Source organism: Malaclemys terrapin, chromosome 7 (assembly GCF_027887155.1).
Source record: "Malaclemys terrapin pileata isolate rMalTer1 chromosome 7, rMalTer1.hap1, whole genome shotgun sequence".
Taxonomy (NCBI): Eukaryota; Metazoa; Chordata; order Testudines; family Emydidae; genus Malaclemys; species Malaclemys terrapin.
In genome coordinates, this window is record NC_071511.1 from 49,685,967 (window position 1) to 49,710,340 (window position 24,374).

The 24,374-nt window shown below is 57.8% G+C and overlaps 1 protein-coding gene across 8 annotated transcripts in view; it reads right to left on the reverse strand.

Annotated features, from left to right (window-relative positions):
- SEMA3B (semaphorin 3B) overlaps nucleotides 1-23,333 on the reverse strand; it is a 52,350-nt gene extending 29,017 nt beyond the window's left edge. For 2 of the 8 annotated variants that reach the window (XM_054034554.1, XM_054034547.1), the window contains exons 1-3: nucleotides 17,571-17,771; nucleotides 11,461-11,573; nucleotides 6,644-6,785 (exon numbers count right to left, since the gene is read on the reverse strand). In XM_054034554.1, coding sequence (XP_053890529.1) covers nucleotides 6,644-6,737 — 94 coding nt within the window. In that variant the 5' untranslated portion in view covers nucleotides 6,738-6,785; nucleotides 11,461-11,573; nucleotides 17,571-17,771. Of the gene's footprint in view, nucleotides 1-6,643; nucleotides 6,786-11,460; nucleotides 11,574-17,292; nucleotides 17,467-17,570; nucleotides 17,772-23,095; nucleotides 23,117-23,159 lie in introns of those variants that run through there. The other 6 variants (XM_054034549.1, XM_054034551.1, XM_054034552.1 and 3 more) reach the window with 6 other exon arrangements.
- Nucleotides 23,334-24,374: the final 1,041 nt, after the last annotated feature.

The window sequence follows — 24,374 nt, forward strand, 5'->3', positions numbered from 1 at the left end:
GCACAGGCCCAGAGAACAGCGCCGCCCCAAGCCCCACATGCAGATCATCTGGTTCCTGGCACCTGCCGCACAGGACTTGCCCTGGGTGCCACTGTGGTCAGTTTCAAACAGCGCTGGGGGCCCGCTTTTTCAGAGCAGGGCAGCCAGCATGCAGCCATGGGCACTGCCCCTCTGAGAGCTGGGCCACCGGGGGTGTGTCTCCGCTGCAGTGAAAGAGCCGCAATGCGGCTGGGACTGGCCCGGGGCAGCTGGCTTGGGCTGGGCTGCGGGGCTGGAAAATTGTGGTGTAGGCATTTGGGCTGGGGCTGGAGCCTGGGCTCTGGGACTCCACCAAGGGGGTGGGGGTCTCAGAAACTGGGCTCCAGCCGGAGCCTGAATGTCTACACTGCTTTTAGCCCCGTGAGCCTGAACCAGCTGATCTGGGCTCTAAGTTATCGCAGTGTAGACATATCCAAGGATACGGTCACAGGTGGGAAAAGAACCCAGGAATCCTGACTTCCAGTTCCCTGCTTTAACCACAAGACACCACTCCCCTCCCAGAGCCAGGGATAGAACCCAGGAGTCCTGGCCCTCAGCCCCCCCGTTGTAACCCATCCTATCAGACCCCCTTCCCCCCCCCCCCCAGGAATAGGACCCAGGAGTCCTGACTCCCAGTCCCCTGCTTTAACCAGAAAACCTCACTCTCCTCCCTGAGCCAGGAATAGAACCCAGCAGTCCTGAGCCCCAGTCCCCTGCTCTAACCACTGGTGGATTGCTCTCTTCGGAGTGAAATAAACACGGTGGATGCCCATTAGGGCTGCTGCCCCCCCTCAAAGTTCTGGGGGCTCCAATGGGATCAGAGAGATCACCCCCATTTCTGGTGCTTTTCCAACTCAGACAATTGGGGTGGAGACCCAGGAACAAAGTCTCTTGCACATGAGTCGTGTGGGAGCCAGCCCAGCCCTCTGGAAGCTTTGAAACGAGCACTGTGCTGCTATGGGGCCAGGTAGCACTCTCTGACTGGCAATGAACATGGGGACATCGCTCCCCGGGAATGAACATTAACCCACTGAGCCCACCTCCCCAGCCATATGTGCACCACCAGAGGGTGACACAGTCACACCGCTGGGGTCGGCATCAGCAGGTGATGCTGTCAAGGCTTCTGATTGTTTTCTCTGAGTGCGCGAGCAAGTTTTGAGTCTTGGGAAGACATGCATTGTAGTAATACGGGGTCTGCGTAGAGGCAGCTTGAGCAGAGAAGGAGTGTGTGAGCAGGAAGAGAGAGGATCTGCTCTGCCGTGGGCTCTAACTGGAGTCACATCTCAAGGCTGAGTTGCTCCTGGGAGCTGAACGCTGCCCTTCGGTTGAGATTGCTGGGAGAAGGGACTGCCCTGCATGCTGACTGACCATCTCAGTTCAAAGACTGAGGCATGCACGTAAACAAGTCACCCTAACAACACAACCAACACTCCGTGTCACTAATTTCTCCTCCAATAGGAAGGTGACCCCATTCCCCTCCCAGGGCTGGGGACAGAACCCAGGAGTCCTGACTCCCAGCTGCCCTGCTCTAACCATTAGATCCCACTCCCCTCCCAATGCTAGAGATAGAACCCAGGAGTCCTCCCAATCCCCCACCCCCATGCTCTAACCACTAGACCCCACTCCCTTTCCAGAAGGCAGACCCAACAACACTCATGTCACCCCAAGAGTTAATGTTTCCCATTTAGCCCCCGCTGTTCTCCATAGGATTTCATACCGCAGGCTGTGTGCAGCTCAGGCACGCTGGGGCTGGCAGTGTCTGCAGGCCGGCCCGCAGCCCTGGAGCTGTGCTTAGTCCATGCCAGAGGCAGCACTGAAGAGGTTAATACAGAGGCTGGAGCCCTGGGTTAGGGAGTACAGGGCCAGGCCAGCTGCCTCCTGGCAGGGTTAAATGTCAGGGAAGGCAGAGGCTGTGGAATTACCCCTGGATCCGGTCCCAGTGCTGCCAACACTGGCATTGCTGTCCCCCAGAGCTGGCCAGCAAAGTCTCCTGCAGAAGGAATTAATCCTTCAGGGCCAGGTGCCCCATAAGTAATGTTGCCTGGCATCAGGATACCCAGGGACCATGGCACTGGTGAGAGGGCTTCCCTGCCCAGCAGGCACCTGGGCACAGTGCTGTGCCTTAGGGGAGCAGTTAGAGGCCCCATTGTGCCAGACCCTGAGTGAGAGAGAGTCTCCAGCACTCACAATCTAAATAGACCGGGGAGGAGAAACAGAGGCACTGAGCGGGACTGGACACCGGTGGCTCTGAATGTATGGGGCACCCCAGCACAGAGAACCCCCAGGTCCCTGGGGGAGGCAGTCAGCTGGATGCCATGATCCCAGAAGATGGGCTGTGGCAGCTGTGCACCCCACAGGCCTGCTCAGCCTGCCCTGGCTGGGGACATCTAAGAATGGTCAGAGGGTGCATGGGGTGAAGGGGGTACCCAGGGGCTGCTGCTTCCCTCTGCATCCCTGGCTTGTCCCTGGATCCTCTGTCCTGGCACCCCCTCCCCCCACCAGCTTCACCACATCAGTGGCAGCACAGCACAACAGGCTGTTCCCCAGAGAAGAGGCCCCACAGTGCCTGATCTGCTGGCCCCCGCAGGAACAAACGGGCCATTGTGGGGAGGCGGGGGAGAGCAACTTGCAGGGGACAGGCTGCCTGTGCCAGAGGCGCCTGCAGGGACCACACAGCCCAGCATGGCTCAGGGGCCAGAGTCCAGCCAGGTCTCTGCCCCCTCCCCCGCAGCGCCAGTTCACCCCCCCCCTCTGCCCCCACCCCACTCTGCCAGCTCACCCCACATCCGCTTCCCTGCGGTGCCAGCCCATCCCCTCTCTTCCCCCTCCCTCACTGCTCCCAGCCCCCTCCACTGTGCCAGCTCACCCCGTATCCCCCTCCCCTGCAGCATCAGCCCATCCCCTCCCCCACTGCCAGGCCACCCCACTGCCCCTCCCCCACTGCTCCATGCCCCCTCCCAGGCCACCCCTTCCTGCCTCCTCCCCCACTGTGCCAGCACATCCCTCCCTGCGCTCTGACGCCTTCTTGCTGCCCTTCTTGCTGCCGCACCAGCCCAGGCCCTGCCTGCACGCCCCCCCCCCCCCAGGCTCCCCTGCCGTCCAGGACCCTGAAGCCAGCCTAAGGAGGGGAGGGCTCAATGCAGTGGGGGGAGGAGGGGGCACACAGGGAGGAGCCTGTGCCTAGTACCCCACTGCCTCTTGTGGCTTTCCTTTCGCACAAGGCCGGCAGGTTCCCTCTGCTGCCAGGACACGAGGGGACAATCGCCCGCCTGCTCCACGGCCTCTCAGCTCTAACTGGACAGGAGAGCGAAGCCAGGCTGGTCAGTTTCACATTCCTCTCTAGTCAGTATGGCTAGAAGGGACCACAAGCAATCCCCAGGCTCTGCTGGTTAGGCATGGACTCGCACTGCCCTGGCTGCCCACGGGCTAGCCCAGCTAGGTCTCCTCCCAGTGCGGAGACAGTCCCAGCTCCAAGTATGAGGGACCCTCAGCCTGGCAGCCATGGCCCCTGTCCAGCAGTGGGACACCTGGGAAAAAGGCACTGCTGCTCCCCGAGCTGGGCCCACTTCTAAAGTGGGGATGGGGGTGAGGGTCCAATCCAGGGGTCAGTGACACACTGCTGAAACCAGGTGTGATAGTACTGCAGCAGATACAGGAACTGGGAGCAAACACACTTAGGTGGGACTGGGGACACTGACAGCCAGCGCCCCTGCCCGTGTCCCACAGCACCCCCTGCTGGGAGAGGCTGAGGCCCCACAGCCAGTGCTCCTGCCCCGCTCCCCGCAGTGCCCCCTACTGAGAGAGGCTGGGGCTGGAGAAGTCAGTAGCTCCCCCACATATCACAGTGAACCCTTCCCTGTCCCACGCCGGCCATTTCCCCTTTGGTTCAATCCTGCCTGACACCGGCTGCTCAGGGACTTGACTGGGAGCATTCAAGGACTGGCATCACGTGAGGTAACCCAGCAACCCCAGGCTGCTGCTTAGCAACTATTCTGGAAACCGCTCAAAAGGCAGCCCCCCTCCCCCCCTACATACCTCTTTAATGAGTTTCTGGCTGATGGACAAATTAGTGGAAAGGGCAAAGGCCTCCCGGAGGCCTCCGCTCTCAGTGCGGCAGCACCCTGCCACTGATTGCCCCAGCCACCTCATCTCCCAGGAGGGAGGACACAGAGCCCTGTTTTGGGCTGCACCCCAGCTCCTGTTTGCTGCCCTGGCCGTGGGAAGGGGCCAGAACTGGACTGATCTGCCCAGTGGTAGGGTACCCTGGGGTGAGGGGTGCTCTCTGGCATAATGGCCTCATGCCACCCTCCCTGGCAGCTCCCAGTGCTGGGGGGGAGGGAGTCAGAGCAGTCCATAAGGGCACCAGAGCCCTCCCCGGCCCCCAAGGGCACCAGGGCCTGCACCGGTCCCCGAAGCCAGGAGGCACCTCGGTGCCGAGGCCAGCGAGCACCAGTCCCCGTGGCACGCTGCGTGGGGGATCAGCGCTGAGCCCAGGCACTGCTGCAGCCCAGCCCATTGCCGTGCCCCAGCTCCTTAAGCGCCCTGGGCTCCTGGTGGAGCTGGAGTCAGCGGGCATGGGGCAGCAAGAGGCTGTCTGGAGCTGTGCCTGGGGGGTGGGTGGGCTGCACGGCTTCCACTCATTCCACAGCATCACCCCTGTGAAGGCCCCTTTCTTCCTGCTGCTGAGAGGGGCCGGCTCCAGCCCTCCAGGCCCCTCTCCAGAGAGCTGTAGCAGCAGGGCCAGCCCCACCCCCACCTGCCCCAGGAGGGTCCTGTAAGGAGCAAGAGGGGAAGATGTCTCCACCCCCCAGCTGCTCCTTGGGTTTGAGGCTTCCAGCAAGGGGACAAGGCTGCCTAAAGGGTAGGGGCTGGGGGACACCTGCTACCTCCCACCCCCGAACCCATGTCACATGGTCATTAACCCCTGGGAAATGCCAGGGGTCACTTGCACCCTGGGGTGAATCGGAGAGCAGCTGCTCAGGACTGCACTTCCCAAACCTGGGGCCAGCCAGTCCCCCCTGCTCCAGGGCCGGATCAGAACTGGGGACCTGGAGATGAAAAGGTCCAGATCCCCTCCTCGAGCCAGCCAGCTCCCAAGACATATACATGTCCCAGCAGGGCAGGGTGTACAGGCTGGGTTGGGGGTAACCCCCTTTCCTCTTGCTTTGAAAATGTAACCCTGAGACCTTCCAAAGATGGGGCAATCACATGCTGGGGTGTGGGCAAAGGGGGAGAGTTCACATCTCCTTGAGCTGAAATCCAGATCCTACCTGAGGAGCTGTGTGTGTGTGGGGGGGAGAGGGGGATGATGGGGGAGGTGACCCAAGTTATAGCCCTGCCCCCACCGCCAGATGGGAAGGCAGCTGCTCCCCCAGCAACATCAACCATCCACAATGAATGGGGCAGGCCAGGCCCCCGCACAGTGGGGCGTCCAGCCAGGCTGCAGAAGTCCAGCTCCTGGGCTGGCCTGCAGCACTGACAGGGTTCATGCGTGCGGGGACAGAGTGCTGTGGATGACATTGCTGCCTGTCCGTGGGCATTCCCGGGCCACCAAGGGGGATGCAGCATCTCTGCACCCCATGCTCTCTCTACAGCGTCAGCTGGAGCCCCCGGCCCGGGTGCGGAGCTGGCCCAGTGTCAGCCTGGCAGGGGCGAGGGGCACTACACGCTACTGGGAGGCCTGGCATGGCTGTAATAAGAATTCATCGCAAGCCCCCACCTGCCCCTCGGGTTGGACAGAGCATTCGCTTCACGTAGGCTGGCTCTGATCCCAGCCAGAACCCCACAAGAAAGGCCCTCCTGGTGCCATACACGGCCCAGCCCAAAGCCCCATAATCCCTCCCAGAACTCTGCCTGCTGGGGGTCACCCGCATAAGCTGCAGCCAAGCCCTGAGGGCTGGATCCCCAGCTGGCACCAACCGGCACAGCTCTGCTGAAGTTACTTTACAGTTACCCGTGGCTCGGCCTACTGGGGATCTAGCTCCCAAAGCTGCTGCTAGGAATCCAGCCTGAATACTGATCACAAAAGCCTATGCCAACGCCACTCCCTAATGCCACCCCGCATGCTGCAGGGCATGGCGGGACAGCTATGGGAGGGCAGCTTTCGTTTCCAGGAAAATACACCTTCTTCTGTCTCTGGGACTGGAGGCTTTAATGTACCGTATTCACCAAACACAGAGTCAGAACCTGATCCTGGTTACCCTGGCCGAAATCCAGAGTAATTCCACTGGCTGGCTCAGGATTTGCACCTGCTGACGCAACCGAGATCAGAATATGGCCTGGACTCCTCGGCAGTCAGCAGAGCAACAGGATTTATGCCAGTGGTGGCTGATGGCGGAAACCGTCCTGTGGGAATCTGTCATTCATCACTGCGTCCCGTATTGTTTAACTCGGGCGTGGGTTTCCGGATACAGCTTGGATAAGAGATGCCAAAAGGGTTCCACGCGACCACCTTTCTCACAGGGCGCGGGGAGGTGCAGCCCATGAGACACCCCTACAGATCCAACCAGGTCATTCACACACACACCCTCCCCGAGGCCTGGTGGCAGGATGGGGATTCCATGGATCCGCGTGCTCCGGCCGGGACCTCTTTCCTCAGACAGCACCTGGGCCGCGCTGTGCTTACCTTGGAAGGACAGTCTGAGCCTGGGGTGGGGGCCAGCCATCCTGCCCCATCCGCCCAGGATCCGGAGCAACAGCAGCAGCAGCGCGGGGATCATGGTCACTTTTCCAGCTCCTCCGCAGGCTGGACTCTGAGCCTCAGACAGCTGGAAAGGCAGAGGAGCGAGGGAGACAGTGAGCTCAGATTACAGCCCCCTCCCCAAGGCGTGGGGGGGGGGGGAAGGGTGATTTCAGAGTCCGCCTCAGGGGAGGAGAAATGACCCTTGGCAAGACACACATTCCTCCTGCTCTCCCTGGAGTGGGGCAGGTGGCTGGGAGGGACTTGGGCCAGATCCGTCCAACCCTTGCAGTGAGAGGACCCCACCAAAGCCAGCAGCTGGAGGGGTTTCTGCTCTGGATGAGGGGCCGAGACGGAGACTCGCTCACCCTGCACCTTGCGCAGCTGTTTATACCCAGGCCAGCCCCTCTCTGATCCGGGCACATTGGCACTCGCTTGGTAAACAGCAGGTGGGTCAGATCTGGCATCGGAGCATGCCCACGTGGCCTCCTGGCAGGATCTGCATCTGGCCTGCTGAGAATTGCCACATCTGGGCCAGGAGCCCCCATTGGGTTCTGCACATCTGGAGCCCAGCTGAGCTGGGCTTATGCGGAACCGACATGGCCGAGCACTAGGGCCGGGCGGGGATTTTGTGACTCATTGTGTTTTGTCAGAAGATGCCAATTCATTGAAACTGGAACTGTACCCGAAGCAGGGCCGGGCTCGGCCAATCTCCCAGCTCGGAAAAAAGTTTCAAACTTGTCATCGGGTTGTTTTGACAGTTTTGAAATGAAAAATTCCAATTTGCTGGTTCAAAGCCACTTTTCCTTTCTAAATTGAAGCAAACTAGACTAAAAACAAAGATTAAAAAAAGGTGGAAATCATAGAACCACAGGAGTGCAGGGGTGGAGGGGACCTCAAGAAGCCGTCAACTCCAGCCCCCTGTGCTCAGGCAGGACCAAGTAACCCTAGATCAGCCCTGACAGGGGTTTGTCTGACCTGTTCTTAAAACCTCCACTGACAGGGATTCCACAACCTCCCTTGGACGCCTGTTCCAGAGCTGAACTACTGTGATAGTTAGACATTTTTTCCTAATATTGAACCCCAAAATCGCACTTGCTGCAGCTTAATCCCATTACTTCTTGTCCTACTGTCAGTGGCCACGGAGAACAATCTATCCTCATCCTCCTTATAACAGCCCTTAACGTAATGGAAGGTATTAACAGGTTCCCCCCTCTGGTTTCTTTTCTCAAGACTAAACATGCCCAGTTTTTTTAACCTTTCCTCACAGGTCAGGTTTTCTAAACCAACCATTTTTGTTGCTCTCCTGTGGGCCCAGAACCAGACACAGTACTCCCGCTGGGGCCTCACCAGTGCCAAGTAGAGAGGGACAAGGAAATATTTTAAAGGAAACATTTCGATTGACCCAAAATGGAAAAAAAAATAAATAAATAATAATAAAAAAAAATCAGTGTTTCAATTTGCAAATATTTCCGAGATTTCCACTTTTCCTCCTCACTCGAGTTGGGGAAAAAAATGTGAACTCTCAAAACTATTTGCGGGTTGAGGAAACTGCTTCCTGGCCAGCTGCTGTGAACCCCCCTTGCGAAGATCAGCTCAGTTACAACGGAGCAATTAGCGAGGCAGTGCCAACCAGCGGGTAGAGCAGGAGGCAAGGGGTCAGGACACCTGGTTCTAATCCCAGCTCTACCACTGACCTACTGTGAGAGCCCAGGCAAGTCACTTCAGCTCCTACCCCTCAGCTGTTTCGATGATATGCTCTTTGGCCAGGGACAGTCGCTGATGACCCATTTGCACAGCACCTAACACAACAGGGCCAAATTGCAATTGGGGATTAATGTAGCAGCACTGAAAACTCCAGTGCCTGACCTCATATTAGCAACTTGGGCTGAGTTTATTTTTATTTATTTACATATTTTAATGTCAGCCACTTCTCAGCTGTCTCCTTTAAAGTAGGGCCTACAAGAACAGCCAGGTTTTGTGTCATTGAGTGCCCCCTGCTGGTTCGCAGTGGCCAGCGCTGCTCCCCATGCCAACTGAACGCAAACCAGCCAACAAAAGGTCTTTGCATTACAAGCAGCGAGAGACAAAGAGACTGAGCCGGGAATGCAAAGCTGCATTGCAGAAGTGGCTATGCAAAGGACAGCGGAAAACTGCCATGCATAACCAAAGGGGATGATGAAACCATTGTATTCCCCAAGGGAAATGCAACATCTGCAGATGGGGTGGAAGGAAGGAGTGAATTGGAGCAGAAAGACCCCTCTGTACCCACTTTGAGCTCAGTGCTGACCCCCAGAGCTAACGGAGAATCACCATTGAAGGCACACAATCTAGGGCTTATGACATATAGGGGTGCAATTCTGATGTCCTCCAGCAGAGGGCAATGGCGCACATTTGCATTAGCCTCTACATTACTGCATTATGGAGCTGTGACATTATTCAAGCTAAAGCCAGGAGCTTCCTGTCACAGCTCTGATTTGACACAAAGCAATCCCCTTGAAATCCCCCTCCACAATAGAATTCCACAGGGAGGTTGGGGGGAAAGAGATCAGCAAAGACATCTACACAGCAGGATTTAAAATTAGAACTTGAGCTGCTGCTGCCCCAGGATACACCCTCATGGGTGTGTGTGGGGGAAAACGGGGATGACAAGAGGCTAGGGGACAAATCCAGAGGGGCAGAGGTCTGGTGGTGAAGCAGGGGGGGTGGTGGTCACAAAGATGGTGGCAGAGGCAAAGAGGGCCAGGGTCTAGTGGGGTTAGGACAGCAGGAGACTGGAGGAGTGTGGAGGGGGATTGAAAGGGAATCAGGGGAGCAGGTGGGGTATTTTGGGGGGCACAGAGGGGACAGGGAAGAGAGAGGACTTATCATAGATGATTAGGATTGGAAGAGACCTCAGGAGGTCATCTAGTCCAATCTCTTGCTCAAAACAGGACCAACCCCAACTAAATCTCCTCGTAACTTGACCCACGTTAAGGACTCTAAGGATGAAAACCTGGCCCCACAGCCCCCAGCTTTCACCCCACGTGTTTAAAAACTTCTAGAGAGAAAACTTTAAGCCTCACATGTTTCCAGTGTGGATTAAAGCCTATCCCCTCCCCCAAACCGCAGTGGGCAGCTTGGAGGGCAGAAGGGAAGAAAGGGTTGGAGGCTGCTCTGGTACGTAACTGCAGCGGCACCGCCACCAGAACAAACGGTGCATCTGGGAACGTGCTGGCATTCCCCAGCCTCCCACTAAAGCCACTCTAAGCTCAGTGTGACACGGGGCCATAAAGCAAACAGCGAAGGAACCCATTCCTCTCTGGTCTGAGTACTGAGCTTCCCCGATAAGCTGCGATCAACTGAGCATCACAGCGATACAGCAGCCTGGAACATCTGGGCACTGGGCCAAGAAAAAGCCGGCAATCTAAAGGGACAAGACAAAGGACGGGCAGGGAAACTGAGGCCCAGCGAGGGGACGTGACCTGCCCATGGTCACTCAGCAGATCAATGGTTGACCCACAGCTACAGAGTCCTAGCCCAATGGTCTGTCCACCAGTCCACACCCCCTGGGACTGCAGCAATAGCCCAAGCTCCCTCAGGGGGACCCAGGCACAACCCATACAAGAGGCCAGCAAACAGCCTCTCCGCTCTGCATGGCATCAGACCCAGAGGTACCGGTGCAGAGCCTGCCTGTGAATGTTGGAGGAGCACTTGATTTTAATCTTTGGTTCTCACTAATAAGACAAGCCACGGGAAATTCTCCAACCCAGCCCTCCATTCAAACCAAGCGAATTTGGCTGAGCAGAAGCCAGAGGCTGTAATGCTCTCCTGAAACCTCTTTACACTTTCTCTGCCCAGATCCTACCCCTGAAAAAGCCCTCAGATGTCAACACCTGGAAATGCACAATAAAGAGATCCAGGCAGAGTGATGATGCTCGATAGTTTGCCGCACTCCCCCGACTCACACTGCTCAATGAGGTGAAACCTGCTCCTTTGCTCTGTTCCGTTATCGCTGCAGTAGGTTACATATTGCTTATTAAACATGTAATAATAATTTCAGAAGGAATATAGTGGGAGCACATTGTTAGGCCAGAGTTCTCTCTCATGTCACAGGGTGCTGTGTGGGTGGAGAAGAATATTTCTGTGAATGAGCGGTTTGCTGTTATGAAGTGCGTCGATTATATGGCCGTGTAGGTTTTACGTTCACGCCCATTAACCTTGCAAGTCTGTATTTTTAACTACATTGCAGAGTAACTCTTGCATGTCGCTTTCTTGCTAGTGGGGAACATTATGGGCCTTACCCGGGTAAGTGAACTTACGAAGACTGCTTGCAGGGTGTGGGCCGCAGCCTATTGGGAGCATATCCCTTGAATAGGGTATGAGTCTCAATGAGCTTCCAGGCACTGCTTATTTCTACCTTTGCATGTATCTTTGCAAATTTCAGGGGGCAGAGTTAAGGTCATGTGGATAGGATGAATGAGGGGGACAGGATCGGACGGTGAGGCGGCTGGGTGGGGCAGGCACTGGCTTGGCTGTTCATTTCCAGAGTTTCTAGCATAACGGTGTCAAATTTAGAGTAATATTGCACCAGGGAGTCCGCCGGGCCCCCCTAAACCACAGTTCTAGCCTTAACTCTTTCTTGAGCAAAGTTTTATGGTTGGAAGCACTTGCCCTAGGTTTGCTTTGTCTGCCTCCAGCAAATACCCCCTTCATCCCCAGCCACACATACAATGCCACCCAGTGGCCTCCAGCAGAAAAGCAACCTGTCTGGATTTCATTACCCCTTCGGTTCTCTGGCTGCATTATGCAAGAGATCAGACTAGATCCGCCTGGGCTGAAGGATCTTCGGCGCCGTTAGCAGCACGTGGCTGAGGAGAGTGTTTCATGAGACAGCCTGGGGAAAACAATAATCCGTATGACGTGCAATGTCAGGACAAAAGATGATTCTAAAATATTTCAGTCTCAGGGCTATGTGCCCGGCTGACCCCCCAGCAACCACAGTGTCTGAGCAGCTCAACCCACCACCTTTTACGTATCTACTGAACAACAGGGCAGGGCTCATGCCCCATTTCACAGAGGAAAAACAGAGGCACAGAGAGTAGCTTAGCCAAGGCCACACTGAAAGTCTGTGGCAGAGCTGGGAATTGAACCCAAGTCTCCCACAGCCCCAGTTAGTTCTCTTCCCCCAGAGCCCTGTGGAGTCAATTGCGGCTTGCCCCATGCACGAGGAGCAGACCAGACTGAGGCAGTCTGATCACTGACTGGCCATGTGACCCTGGGCAAGCCACATCCCTGCTCTGTGCCTCAGTTTCCCCCACCTTTGGGAGGTACGGACAAGAAGGGCTGGATGTCATTCTGATGCGAGTAACTTTAGAACGCTTGCTGGATCGGTGCCCAAGCCCCATCACAGCTGGATTATCTGTCTGATATCATTTGATTAGACACAGAAGAGGCTAAATGCTGCTCTATGCTGCCCCTGGGCAGTCAGTGAGGGTCAGCAGGTGCAAAGGAGAGCAGAATGAGGCCCACTAACCACTGCCAGACAGAAGCTTAGCAGAGCAGGGCTGCCAGGCCCCACCCCCGCACCTGGGAGTGAATCCCCCTTTGAGTTTCATCCTCCTGGCTTCCCTCCCCCACACCACCTGAGGAATTATTTCCCGGTCCTGTCCTGCTCCTCTGCCAAGGGAACAGACCGCAGCATCACAGCCAATGTGGCTTGTGCAATGGCTTCCTTGCATTGACTGTGATTAAGTGACATCAACTTCCCAAAGCAATTACGGAGCCAGCACAGGGCATCTTCCAGAGCTACTCCAGGGGCCATGGGTCTGCATCTGAATCAGGCAACCAGCGAGCTCTCTGCCCTGGGAGTCCATGGGGAACGAGGGTGAGAAAAACCACTGGATCTGAATTCTTGAGCCCCCTGGAATGGATTCTGTTCCCCTCCACGCTTGCTGTCCCACACCCCGCCGGGCTGGGCTGCTCCAGCCAAAGCAGCTTGCGCTTCGCTTTAGATCAAAAAGCAGAAAATTCCCCCATGCGATTGCCTGGAAGCAGCTGCCTCCTTCGACTGGAGGAGAAGGAGAAGACGGCCAAGAAAACACGGCCTCTTTTCCCATAGCATCAGTTCCCTGGACTGGGCGGGGGGCAGCCCGAGTCATCAGGGCTCACACACGGAGGTGCAGTTAGCCAGCTGCGGAGGCACTGGGCAGGCCGCAGTGCCGGGAGCTGCCTGCTGGGGCGGGGGGAGAGCTGGGAGTCAGGATTCCTGGGTTCTCTCCCCAGCTCTGGGAGGGAGAGGAGATTTGTGGGGCTGGGAGCCAGGACTTCTGGGAGTCTGGGACCTATCCCCATCTCTTGCTTGGGAAGTGTAGTGTAGTGGTTACAGCAGGGGCCTGGGCACCAGGACTCCTTGGTTCCAGTACTTAGGAAGGTAACATCTATACATATGTAACATCTTTCTCCTCTGCCAGGCAGGGCTGAGCCTAGTGAAGCGGCTGCCGGGCAGGCAGGTGGCCACCTCCTGGCTTTTGCTCAGGGAATCAAATCACCATGGCCCAGCACTGCGATGCTGCATCACGCCATCTGTGCCATGCGCCACGACCCCCTGCCGCCTGGAGGCCATTCCATACCCTGGGCTGAAGACGTGGCTGCTATGCTGGAGATCAATCTGTGCCCTCACTGCCTGGAAGCTGCTCTCAGGGGTCCAGGGCTAGGACCTGTGGACTGTAGGTAAGAGACGCAGCTTGCTGCCCATCCCAGAGCAATGTGCAACCCCCACCAGTTGACCAAGCCGGCGAGCCACGATCTGCCTCAGGTGACGCGTGCAAAGCATAAATCGGCTCTGCAAGGGCCCTAGCATCTCAGCCACAGGGGCGCCTGCTTTTCAGTCCCCCAGCCCAGCCAATGCCTGCAGCCATCGGGGGATGTGCCCGCACCGCGGGTCTGAGGCTCGCAGCACCGGTATGGCAGCCAGGAGAGCTCAGCGCCGGAGCCCGGGGAGAGGCCAGCGTCACTGCTGGGGAAGGAAGCCTGTAATTTCTGCCCATAGTCATGGAGATGGCATGGCAGTGACTCCCTGGGATGCAGGGGCCCCCTGCAGCTCTTGGGGGGAGCCTCCCCCCACAGCATCTGACCCTTCAAAACCTGAACAAGATGGGAACCAGCTCCCGATCTGGGAGTCTGGGTAGGCCAGTCACACGGGGGCTGAGACACATCAAAACACTTGGCTGCCGCCTCAGAGTCACATCTGACTTTTCATGGCTTGGCTGTCCCCGGGCCCAATCTAACACCCCATGAAATCAGCAGAGGCGCGCCTTAGCTCATGCCCCATTTCTGGTGAAGCCGAGAGCAGCTTTGGTTAGCGGCAGACGCAGGCAAGCATGCCGACAGCTCTGAACATCATCCGGTCACTTTCATACTGGAGCTGGGGGGAGGGGTGTCATTTGCCCCCTGGATTAATTGCATAACCCCATGGTACGTTCATTAGCTAAACAACTCCCCTGCCCCTGCAAAACCAAACAATCCACCCCCGATCATGCTGGACAGCTTGAAATTGAATCATCAAGGTCTTGTCTTTTAGCCTGGCAGCTTCTTCCAGGTTTGTACAGCGCCTGGCACAGCGGGGGCTGGTCAAGCTGTGACCTCTAGATCTGTCCACACTATAAATTCCTCGTGAAAACACAGTTTTAGGAAAAGGCAGGGGGGCGTGGGAAGAAATGTGGCAGGTCCTGGTTTCTCTCCAGTGATGGACCCTGTGACTCTCAGAACCCCAGACTGAACAATTAATTCAAATCAGCTTGAGGACATGCAGCCAGGGGGACCCAAAACCGTCTGCAAGGCCATCACCAGCCATAACAGCGACTGGCCATGGGTCAAGCTGCAGGGGTCCAATTTGCCGGGGGAGGGGAGGCAGCGCAGCATAGGTCAGTGCTGGAAAGAGCCTGATTTGACCTCTTCAGGAACACTGTGGGGCGTGGGGTCATGACACTTACAGACCAAGAGGAGCTGCAGGTAGCAGGGGAGAACCGAGAAATAACAAAACTACAATTACTGTTACCTCTTAGCATCTTCCTTTCCTGGCCAGCCGCCACCCACTGCAGCCTCCAGCCAGCACCCCACGAAAATACCTGCCAACACATCTCCCACTTCCCTGCACAGGTGGCGTTCACCTCCCTACACAAGGCAGGTGTCAATGGTCCTTAGCCAGATATGGAAGGCTTAGAGCATGCTGCCAGCTTCTCACCCTGTGCCCAGCTGTGTCCTTAGTCACAGGAGTCAACAGCTTCTCAGCATGGCATGTGTGGGTGGGCGACTAAACTGCCCCTAGAGGATAGAATCACTGCCCATTCCCAAAGAAACCCTGCTGCGAGATCTGTGAGCACTCATTAGCCCTCTGCCATGACTAACAGCCCATCGCAGTCATTAAAAAAAATCCCGTGATCCTGTAAGTGCTAATCCCAGTGTCCCAGCCAAACCACATTCCAGTTCTGCCCCCTTGGTGGGGAAGATTTTCTTCACTCCCTTCCCCCATGAAAAAAAACCACTCGCCCCCCATTGAGTAGTGTTGTTCCACAGAGGCAGCTGCATTTTGATGGTAGGTGGGTCTGAAGGGGGATAGAGAAATAGACAGGTATGTATAGGGATGGACAGATGTATGTATGTATGTGTGTGTGTGTACGGGGGATGGATGGATGGATGGGTGTGTGCGCGCACGGGGATGGATGGATGGATGGGTGTGTGTGTATGGAAATGGATGGATGGACTTTGATATAATTCCCTAGAGAAATGGAAGGTCTCGTTACTGATTGACCAGAATAACACGCATTCCATCGAGCAGGTAATGCCTGTGTGGGCATCACAGCAATACAGAGTGCAGAATAATCCAGCTAGGTGACACTTGTTCTCCCGTGAGAACAGAGGAGTGAGGCGTCACACACACCTCCCATTCCAGTCCAGTTTCCTGGAGGGTGGTGGGACACCCCCTGAGACGTTGCTCCTTTCCGAGACAGTGCTGTTCTCACAGGATGTGCTCCCTGCTCCCCACTGGCCAAAGGACGCACGCTGTCCCTTTAAAGCAAACTCCAGTGAGGCTGTGGCTGGCTGGCGGGGCTCGGGCCGGTGCCAGCCTGCGAACTGCTGTACACTTGAAAGGCTGTAAAAGTGTTTTATGGGATCGGGTGACAGGCAAAATAGAAGTCAGCTGGGAAGGCCACAGTCCTGCCCCCTCACCCCAGAGCCCACACGAGCTGCTGGTTGTCAAGGCCAGCACTGGGTGCAACTGTGAACCCAGCATGCTTAAAAACACCCCCTTCTGGGCCTGGGACAGACCCCTCGATGAGCCGCCTGCTCTGGGGGAAGCACGAGGAAGGGAATCAAGGCCAGCAAGGCAGTACATGGCATTGCTGGATGGGAGGTTGGAGACTGGGGGCGATGGCTGTGGTGGAGGGCAACCTGCCTTCTCTGCAGGTGCCCTGGCTCTACCCTAGAAGCCTCGCTCACTATCTAGCCCCCACCCCCACAGCATTCCCCCTCCTGCTTTGCCCCTGCAGCTCCCTCCTCTGCACTAGCATGGCTCCCAGCCTCAAACGCCTCAAGACCAGCCATCTGTGCCTTCCCCAGAGGCCTGCCACCAGATTGGGGGAGGAGAATGATGGGACGAGGGGACACTGTAGACAGCAGGGGGGTTTCAGGGAGTTAAGCTACTCTCCCCTCCACCTCCCCCCACACACCTGCTCAGACCCTAGATCTGCCAGAATCAGCCCCTGGGGACCCAGTTTTCTTGCCCAAACAGCCTTTTCCACACTGGACACGCCAGATCACTGCCGGGAGCCGGCAGGGGGTGCTGGGGCCCTCTGCTCCCTCCAGCCCCCTCACCATCCACTGGCATCCAGGCCCCTCACTACTACAGCACTGTCAGAGAGAGGGGTGGCACTGAAATGGGGGAGCAACAGGCAGAGCCTGTATCTATCACAGAGCTCACCCCTGGGCCTGTCTCTGTCCCATCCCCCCAAGCCTGGTTCTGGAGCTGCCTAGGGAAGTGCTGATGCTGGGAAAGCCGGTCACTCTCCTAAGAGACTTAACTGCATTGTACAGCCCTGAAGGCCAGAGCACCTGGCTCTGACATCTCTGCCTCAGCCCCAGCCCCCAGGAGGGACTGGTAGCCCCAGTCTGATCCCGGACTCTGTGCCCCTGCCCCTACGCACACCCGATCCAGCCCTAACAGGCGCTCAACTCAAAGTGCTGTACATGGGGCACTTGCATTGCACAGCCAGGGAAACTGAGACAGGGAGTGGGGTGACTGCCCAGGCTCACACAGGAAGGACAGAGCTAGGAATTCAAACCAGGTCTCCTCAGTCCCTAGCTCCTGCACCCACACCGCCTCCAAGAGCCAGGAATAGAACCCAGGAGTCCGCAGTTCAATCCTTGAGGGGGCCATTTAGGGATATTCTATGATTCTATGACGTCCATCCCTGGTCCCCTCTAACCACTACACCACACGCCTCGCCATCGCTCCCCGCAGCACCCACACATGGTCCCTCTGCACCCCCCAGGATCTCTCCGTCCGCTGCTCCCCGCCCAATCCTCTCCGCGCTGAGCCACCTCGCGCCCCTCACCGTGGCGTCCACCGCCCCGCAGGAGTAGGAAACCAGCGGCTCTGGGGAAAGGCTCCGTCCGCAGCACCTGCTCCGAGCGCTGCCTCTGCGCCAGGGCTGGCCGGCAGGGACCCATCGCCCGCCTGGGGGACCCCAAGAGGGCTACAGCAGAGGGAGGAGGACGCCCAGCCCGGGCCCTCCCCGGCGCCCCGAATCGGGGCTGCGCCTCCCGCCTGTGGCCGCCCCTCGGGCAGGCAGCGCTGCAGAGCCCGCGTGGACCGGGAAGGAGGGAAACCAACCTGACTCGCCGCGGGCCCCCGGGGGCCCCGAACTCAGAGCAGCAGGGGCAGGCTCGGGGCGCTGGAAGGAGCCGGCAGGACGCAGCTGGAGTCCCAGGCTGCCGTGCGCTCGGCGCCGCTCCTCGAACCCGGCCTGCGCCTCCGCGGCGACTGCTGCTGCTGGCTCCAACCCCGGGGACCGGCGGGGCCAAGGGGAGGGGAGCGCCCAGCGCAGCCACAGGCAGGGCGGCTCCCTCCCGGCGCTTAAAGGGGGCGCTGCCCGGCCCGCAGGCTGCAGGGGCGGAGGGGGAAACGCTCCCTGGGCAGTGGGCTGGGGCCCTGCCGAGCTGTAAAGCTAGGGCGTGCGCACCTCCCTGCACTCCCAGGGCACCCCCTAGCGCCCCCTCCTGCTGTACCCCATTGCACCCCCACACCCCTCATCGCACCCCCAGGGCACCCCACACCCCTAATCGCACCCGCTAGTGTACCCTTCCTCCTGCACCCCAGCACACCCTCACGCTCCTCATCGTCCCCCAGCACACACCTCTGTATCCCCAGTGCACCCCCACACCCTCATCGACCCCCAGCGCATCCCCTGCACCTCCAGGGCATCCCCTAGCGCTCACCTCCTCCTGCACTCCCACACCCCACATTGTACCCTCAATGCACCCCTGACACCCCTCCTCCTGTACCTGCAGAGCACCTCCTGTCCTCATACTCACATCCGGCATGCACACATAGCTCATCATCATACACATCCACACACCATACACCCCAACACCCCCTTGCTCCCTCATCATGCACCCCCAAGACCTATCCACCTCATACATAGCCCTCCCCCACACACATCCCCAGCATGCAGCTCCTCCCAGACACACATCCCTCACACCCCTGCTACACTCCATCCCACACAACCCCCCCATTTCCCCCACCCCCATGCACAGCCATGCTCCTGCCAGCAGGGCCCCTCACACACCAAGGCCCTGATCCCTGCACTTGCTCCTGCCCTTATCCTAGGAAGCGAGAGGGGTAGGAAAGGGTCTCAGGGCCCATTTGCCACCCCATGGGCTGTGAGTGGCTCACTCCTTGGCTCCGGGCAGCATCTGGCCACTGCAACCAGCATTTTGTCCAAGGCGGGAGCCGACCCTTCACCATCCTGCTCGCCGCAGTATCCTGCAGAACAGGTTGTTTGCCGGTGCCCCAAGGGCTGGCAGCCGCCCCTCCGCACAGCCATAGCTGCCCACAGAGCCACCATGACCCAGCCCCCTCCTTGGCCAAGCCCCATGGCTGTGCCTGGGGCTCCCTGTGTGATCCTTGGGGAAAGGAAGGGGGGTGACAGGCAAAGAGAGGGGCCCAGTCTTGTCTCCTCCCAAGAACTCCAGAGCAGCGGCCAGAGAGTCCCTGGAGCATGGCCAGGCCCCCGGGTTGTGCGCCACCTTCACCCTGAATCCTCGCCTGCCCCGGATCTTCTGGGATGTGTGTGGGCCAAAATGGCTCTGGCAGGCCTGCAGCTGCGGGACGGAACCATCCAAGTGCAGTGACCTTGAGCACATCTCTGCTCCCCATGCACGCCTTGCCTCTTCCCAACCCCTCCCTGCCTGCACCCATCTTCAGACTGATGGGGGGCCATCCAGAGCAGGGACAGGACGCCTTTTCCCAGTGCTTAATTTGTGCCAGGGCTGAGCCCCAGCACCTCTGGGCCTCGCAGTTCAGAGCCCCGGCACCTCTGGGCCTGGCAGGTCAGAGCCCCGGTACCTCTGGGCTTGGTAGCTCAGAGCCCTGGCACCTCAGGGCCCAGCAGTTCACAGCCCCGGGCCGGCACCTCCGAGCCTAGCAGTTCACAGCCCCGGCGCCCCTGGGCTTGCCGTGTTAGTTATGAAAATAAAAAAATTGCTTGAGCCCCAGCCCCTATTTCATTACAAATTAAGTTCTGCCCTTCCCCCATCACACCCCCACTGCCCAGCCACGCAGGGAACGCCTCCTTCAGTCCTGGTCCCCTCCACTGCAGCTCCCATGTGGGGTAGGCACAGGCCTGAGTCGGATTAAAACGCTCAAACTCTGGTTCTGATCTAGGACCAGACATTGTGCCCTATATTGGGGGGGGGGAGGGGACAGAGACCAGACACCCCCATCTTTGGAGAAGCTGCAGATCTGGGCTCCACAGGCAGATGCCACATGAGCGTCTTGGTGGGTTTCTGTTTCCCTTCCTCTCCGAGACACGGCTTTTCCCCAGGCTGTGGGGCGCTGGCCTTCAGGGCTGTTGTTCCATGGGTTCACCCATGGGGGGTACTGGGGATTTAGCAGCTGGGTGGGAATTTGTTGAGTGGCGGGCCTGAGGACTCAGGTCCATCCAATCCAGGGGGAATATTGATCCGCTGCACAGAATTAGTGCAGTCTCAGCCCAGGCCAGGCTGTGCAGATGGGGCTGCTGGCAGGACTCAGGGGCATCAGCAGAGCTGGGCAGAAGCCCAGCATGTGAATAGGCTGACACAGTGAGGACATTTTCCCTGGAGATTGGCCTCTCAGCTCATGGATGCTCCTTGCTGCTTGTAGGATCCCCTGCAATGTCAGTGGCTGTATGGCTGTGCCCAACGCTGTGCACCCAATGCTGGCACAGCAGCTGTCCACCTCCATCCCCAAGTGTTCAGGCAAGGAGTCCATGGAGCTCGGCGCCTCCTGATTGCTCTCCTGGGCCAAAGGAGGAAGGCGGGAGAAGCTCTCTAGCAACACCAGAGGATAGAGATCGTCCTGCTGAGCTGGGAGGATGCTCCATGGCTCTCCACCCTGCCTGCTGGCGCAGAAACGACGGGGGGCAAATGGTCCCTGTTTGTTGGGAGACACCAGGAGCTCGGTCCCGTTTCCTCTGGTTGGCTCCTGCAGGGGCTGCTTTAGAGGGTGGGGATTGAACCTGGGATCTCCAGTCACTATAACATGAGCTGACAAGCCAAGGCCTCTAGCGATGGCCCAGCAGAGCACCTATATACCCAATGGGGTATGTATCAGCAGAACCAGCGTGCGCGAAGGCGACATAGAATGCATGGAGGAGCCTGCTCAGGTGCAATGATTTCATGGGGGGGGGGGTCACAGATCCCACAGACCAAGTCATTGGCCATCGGCTTAGAGGTGGATGATGGAATCCGTCAGCCTCCTCCTTGCTCAGCTGTGGCCCAGCTGCCTGGCTTTGGCCCAGCCAAAGGAAAACAAAATTCTTTTGATGCTTCTAATTTTCCACCCAGCGCTGCCAAGAATAGCAAGTGCTGTGCAGTGGATGGTGCTGCGCGCTTCCCACCTTTCTGCATGTCCTGCGGCCAGCCGGGGGCTGCCGGGTCACATCAATACCTCTGCACTCATCCCTCGGCCACTGGCATCGCCACGCCCAGGGCTGCACTCCAAGGGAAACACAGGCTCGGGGATGGGAAAGCAATGAACTGGGGGCAGGGTGGAAGCAGCTGTGTAGGCAGATCTGTCCTCTCTGGATTGGGGCAGTTCCTTGCATGCTCAGGAAAGGGCTAGCAAAGATGAGGAGTGGGGTTCAAATCTAAGCCCTGCTCAGCAGTCGCTGTGAAGTCATTGCAACATGCCAACTTCCAGGGGCCTGGGTGACCCGAGTCGGGAGTCCTGGTCCATCCTTTCCCAGGCCACTGGTCTCCTTCCACCCACGGAAGGGTTGCTCCAGGCAAGCCGGGCGGGGGAAGCTCATGCTGGCCTCCCGCTCAAGGGGTATGTAGCAGGCTCCGTCTCCAGGGCTGCCAGACCTGGCGCCTGCCCAGAGCTCACCAAGAACTAAGTGATGAGATGATGGCAGTGCGTATGCCCATGTTGCTCCTGGCATGGCATCTGCTTGCCCCGCTGTCACTCCCAGAATTACACCAGCCATGAGGCTACCTGCCAGCTAGTCAGGCCATTTAGGTTGCCCAGGAGCCAGGAAGGCTATCTGATGCCCAGGGAATTGGGTAGTCGGGGGAGGTGGTGTAGCTGTGGGGTAGGGGAAGGGCAGAGGGGAGCCCTTGCAGGACTGTCCCATGGCCTGGAGCTTCATGCTGCCAGCCTGCCCTAGCAGAGGGAAGGGCGGGGTGGGAGCTGCCTCATATCTGCCTGCTGAGTGCTGGGGTCCTGTTGTTCGGAGCGAGATGTAAACACTTCCCGGCAGCGCTTTGGGCCCGGTGGGAGCAGTGAGCATTGGCTGGGCCGTGTTTTGGCTGCTGGCTGGCATGTCCCCAGCTGAAGGTCTCAGCCCGTCGCAGAGGCTCCTCTGGGGAGAGGTCAAGGTCAGCACTGAGCAAACACGTTGCTTGGATTTCTCCCTAGCACCCGCGAAGGTCCATCAGCCCCATGCCCAGGGCTGGTTCCTCAAGGCACCTCCTCCATAGGCCGGCACAGTCCCCCTGGGGACCCCACAGCATGACCAACCCCCCATTAGAGAGAGCTACGCATTGCACATCATCCCACCATCCCCTCACCCCTAGTCATAATCCCGCGTTTCAACAGCCCTTTTCCCACCTTCCAAAACAGTCCAGGGTCTGCCTTCCTCCCTCAGCCTCCTTGTGCATAGTAAGTACCCCCCAATAGCCCGATTGCAACTGGCAGCGCCCAGTCCAGGTTTGTACAGCTCCATGCACAATGGGATTCCAGAGCTCTTCGGTGCTACAGCAATACAAGCTAATAACTCGACCAGGGCCTCATTGCGCCAGCCCCAGGCCCAAAGAGCTCTCCAGCAAACTAGACAAGACAAAACTAGCATGGAAGAAAGGCGGTGTCTATCTCCCCCGTCACCCGCCACATCCACAGGCTGTCATGTATCCCACCGCCTCCAGGGGGCAAAAGACTCTGGAAAGCGTGACCAAATGCGCCACCAAAAGTCCCACCAGGTTGTGGAAATTTTGCATCTGAACTGAGAAACTAAGGAAAGGAACAGCCTGGGCTTTGCAATTGTTCTTGCACCAAAAAATAAATAAATAAAATAAAATCCCAGGGCCCAGTGTGAGCCACGTGGGAAAGAAAGAAAGAAAGAGAAAGTTCATTAGATCTTGGAAAAAATTCTCCAGCCAAACTTTTTGACACACATTTTTTTTTTTTTTGCAAAGCCAGAAATGTTCACAAAAATTGTTAATTTTTGTCAAAATCTTCCACGTTGTCCCCCTCCCCCTGCAAACTGCAGCTGTTTGAGATTGTAGCAATTGAAGCACAGTTGGGGGTTTCTGGGTTTTCAACAAAAACTTGAAACATTTCTAAAACATTTAAAAAAGAAAATGACCAAAAAACATCCGAAGTGTTTCAGAGGAATTTTTTTTTTTTTTTTTTTTGGCAGGGAAACGTTTCCCAACTGGTTCTGCTAGCCCTGGCCTGACTCGGGGAGCTGGTGGTCTATAAGTGAGGAGGGTGCTCTGGCATCAGGGGCTGTAAGAGAGAGGGAGATTACAGGCCACGCCAGTGGTTTTTACCACCTGTAAGACCACAAGAAAGCCACCATGTGCCTCATTAGCTGTTGGTACCAGCTGTGCCCATTGCCCACCAGATATGTGACCGAGGTGCCCGGATGTGCTCACCCTGCCCCTCGGTGATCTGGCCCCGAGAGCTGCCTGATTTGCTCAGCAGAGAAGCTGGCTGTACCTCACGAGTGAAAGTCCACAGCCGTGTCACCACAGCATTTCCAGATGGCTGGGCGGGGAGGTCCGGGAGTCAATCAGGGAGTAGGTTGGTGTATGTCTGCCTGGCATGGCAGCGGGCACTGACAGGGGATATGGGGGGTGTGCCAGCAGTTCTGCCCATGGCTGGCCACCTATGCCAGATGGCCGGGATACTCAGGTGGCTCCGCAGGGGAGGAACGTTATCGCTTCTCCTCGCCCACGCCCTCCCGCCCTGGCTTGTTTGTTTAAACAAGGAGTTCCCAGGTTGCGTGCGGACACATAACCCTTTCACTGCTGGCCCAGCGGGGAGCATGCTGGACCCACACGGGACCCAGGCCCAGCCCCATTCTGGTTGGGGACACACCCACCGCAGGCCCTTCTGCAACACTCAGCCTGGGCAAAAGTGTTGGGAGACCCCTGGTGGTGACAACAGACAGCCCAGGCTGCAAGCAGGAGAGCCCAGGAGAACCACAGCTCTTTCTGTCCAGCAGCTGCTGCGAAGAATCCGCATGATCGGTGTCTTCTCCTCGGTGCCCTGTGCTCCCTGTCCGCCTACCTGTCTGCTCCTGCTGACTCCAGCCATAGGTTGTGAGCTCTTCGTTATATGTGGCGTCCAGCGCCTGGAACCTTGGGGCCAGGTCTGGGAGGACGCTCCTGGGTGCTCCTGCCATGCAAATAATAATGGCGTCCAGTCCATTTCATCCAGCGTCCGATGTGCCAGGGCTGCACTGACTGGGACGTCTGCAGGGACTGGACTTTAGATCACGGGATCTCAAAGCACAAGTCTCTCCTGCCTGAGCTAAAGGGCCATGCCCATTATCTTGGGTGCAGTAAGAGACTCCCAGATTTTATAGCCACTAGAGAGGGGCAGCAACCCACATGGGTTAGTCTGGGTCCCACTGGCACAGATTATCCCCTGCAGGGGCCATGCTCTCCACGGACGTGCTGGGCAGCGCCGGCTGGGCTCCCTGATTTTGGGAACGCCTCTCTCAGAGAAGCCCTGTGACCTGGGGCCACTCAGCGTCTCAGCTCCTGCTGCTCAGCAGCAGTGTCTAGACTTGCACTGCTCAGCAGACGGTGGTTTCCGCAGCAATCCAGCCATGCCAGCCAAGGTAGATGCAGTAGCGAGTCCTGCCAAGGGCGTGAGCAGCTGGACAGATAGGGCAGCAGCTGTCAGACAATGGCTTGGATGGTGCAA